At 37.0% G+C, this 2,882-nt stretch overlaps 1 protein-coding gene across 1 annotated transcript in view; it reads left to right on the plus strand.

Moving 5' to 3' along the window:
• The window catches only part of GTF2H1 (general transcription factor IIH subunit 1), a 19,773-nt gene that overhangs the window by 5,501 nt on the left and 11,390 nt on the right, over positions 1–2,882 (plus strand). Inside the window, exons 4-6 of the mRNA XM_031062084.1 lie at positions 955–1,048; positions 1,576–1,725; positions 2,627–2,706. Coding sequence (XP_030917944.1) covers positions 955–1,048; positions 1,576–1,725; positions 2,627–2,706 — 324 coding nt within the window. The remainder of the gene's footprint in view (positions 1–954; positions 1,049–1,575; positions 1,726–2,626; positions 2,707–2,882) is intronic.

A 2,882-nucleotide genomic window follows, 5' to 3' on the forward strand; every position in this document is an offset into this window, starting at 1 on the left:
ATTTGATTTTTTCCCCCCTGTGGAAATACCTGAATCAGTTGCCAGACAAATTTGATTGCTCTGATTTCCTGTCTCCCATTATTCTTACGCCTCAATGTTAAAAAAAAGAAACCACAATGAAAAGTAAACCCACCAAACCTTGAAAACTGAAACATTCTTAAGCCACCTGGTTATCTTTGTGTTCTCTGCATTTGTGAAGAAGATATCTTAGATATTTGTGTGTCCCAATTCAAGTTAAATCTGACTGGCTCTGCTCAGAATGCATGTCAGCCTAGGAAGAGGATGGTACAAAAGCTAGGCTTGAGGTACACAGGAAAAGGAGGAAAAGGCAGCAGCCTGCGCAATCATGTACTTTTCCTGTTTCTGAGAACTGGACAGAGCACTCCTCCTCCAGAGCTTCCTTAAGAGATCACTGAGATCAAAGTTCTGACTAACACTAATCCTCAAGCTTTAAATTCAGTGTTACTTATCAGTTACACTAAGATGTTTTTAGTATACAACTATGTATACTTATAAGGGAATAAGGTGTAAGAGCCGTGAATCCTTTTTTGTCACTTCATTATAGTCACTGGTCATTCACTAGCTGAATTGTTGAGTGAACAATAAAACATGAGGCACATACAGTATGCTTACTTATTTTAACTTTGACACAAGGATAAGCATGAATTAATTAAGCATACCTTGTTTTGACCAGTGGAGTGCTCTTTGCTTTCTAAAGCCTGCAGTCTGCTTGTTAAATCATCCTTTAAATGGCAAGTATAATAAAATAATTCATGTTTGCTTGTTCATTCCTCATTCTAAAATACCTATGTACGATCAGATACGTTATGGATTACTGGAGGAAGATTTTTTTACCTGCAGCAGACTTTGCTTGCAAGATGCCAGTTCTTTTCCTTCTCCAGTTAGAAAAAGCATCCAGACATGACTGTTTTTTCCCTGTGTGCTTTTCCTCAGGCTGATGTACGGCCTCAGACAGACGGCTGCAATGGGCTGAGGTACAACTTGACTTCGGATATTATTGAATCCATATTTCGGACGTACCCTGCAGGTAAGAGCAGTGTTTTACATACCAAATACATCCATTTAAGATTGGTCTTTTTACTGTCTTACTCTAGAAAGACTAAAATGTTCATCTGAGATTTTATTAAATGAAAACATTTTACCTTGTGTTGACTTTTTGTTTTTTAAATTGTAAGTAAATGTTTGATTTCCATGACACTCTCCTACTCAGTGTTCCAATTAATTGTTATTTTTCATGAAATCACCTTTGGGAGGAAAATAACCTGTTTTCCATCATTTCCCATCCACTGTAATGAACACTGACACTGATTCATTTTTGCCCCTAGTGTGAGGGCAATTCAAGAGTGTTCAGGTCACTGTTACCTGTACTTTTCAAAGCTTTACAGGCATAAATGAGTACCTGTTCACTCATGCTTAACTACTGCAGTCCCTTCCATTTAATGGGAGTGAATGGAAGCAGCCAGAAAGCAAGGAAGTCATCAAGGAAATGGTGATCTAAAATACCATGTTAAGATTTGTGGAACAGTTTGTAATTGTTCTGGGTTTTGTTCACAGTAAAAATGAAATATGCAGAGAATGTTCCACATAACATGACTGAGAGGGAATTCTGGACACGATTTTTTCAGTCTCATTATTTTCATCGGGACAGGCTCAATACAGGCTCAAAAGACCTCTTTGCAGAATGTGCCAAACTGGATGAGAAAGGTAAGCTGGTTGTCTCTGAAAACTACAGATGGTCATGGAAAGTTAGCTACAGCTTTGCCATTCTGAGCATGTTTCATAGTGAGAGCATTTCTTGGAACAAAGTACCTTCGGAAAGTAGCAGCACTAGATGCAAGCTTTACTACAAATTCCATAGCATGCCATCCTGGTAGATTGATTATGTGCCATCAGTTACTATGGAACAATTCTGTGTACATAATAGGTTTTGTTTTGTAGTATATGCACAATTTACAACAGGTAGAGCTTTTACTATAGATGGGGTTTTAGTAAATGAGATTCCTATTTGCCCAGATTTTCCAGATGAATTGTCATCCTTCTTCTCTGTCAGTCTTTTTCATCTGAAATTCTAACATATTATTTGACTCAAGTTTTTTATGAACTTCTGAGATAGGTTTGTGATGATGCCAAAATGTGGAGAGTTGGGATCACTTACCACCATTCCATAATCTGTATTGAAAGCCTTCTATCAGGAATGTAAAACCCTTCACAAGTCAAAGATATACACCAGATATAAACTGTCATACTGCCCAGACAGGGCAGCAGAACAGTGCCAAAATTAGAAGAAATGCAATTTTGGCTTCCCAGATCCCACTACTATAACTGCATCTCAATTTATTTTTTTAATCAGTGTTCAGTGATGCAATTAGAAGAATTGAAAACTGGGCTAATTAGAAGAAAGATGTTTTGGAGTAACTTCCCACATTTATCACTTATTTTAAATGGAACTTTAAAAAGGGTTTAAAGGGTTTTAGTCCCAGTGTTATTTGGGCCTGTGCAGAACCTCTGTCTTCCTTTAAAGATTAAATATAACCTGATGATCCCATAGTTATGCTATTTGTTTAGATACAGTTTTTCATGATCTTTTAAAATTTGTTTCACACAGGCTTAAAAGCAATGGTGTCTCAAGGAGTGAAAAACCCTCTGATAGACTTAACAGCTTTGGAAGATAAAACATTAGATGAAGTAAGTACTTGGGGAAACAAAACAGAAAACAAACAAAAAGTCCAAAAGAAAACTATACCCCTTCCTTAGTTACATTAAAGTGGATATTTCTTTTAAAACCACTACAGATGCTAATTCTAACACAAATCCCTTACTAGGCAGTTGTAGTGGTTGGGTGCTCAACATTGCTGCTGTTG

Source organism: Geospiza fortis, unplaced genomic scaffold (genome assembly GCF_000277835.1).
Source record: "Geospiza fortis unplaced genomic scaffold, GeoFor_1.0 scaffold524, whole genome shotgun sequence".
Lineage (NCBI taxonomy): Eukaryota > Metazoa > Chordata > Aves > Passeriformes > Thraupidae > Geospiza > Geospiza fortis.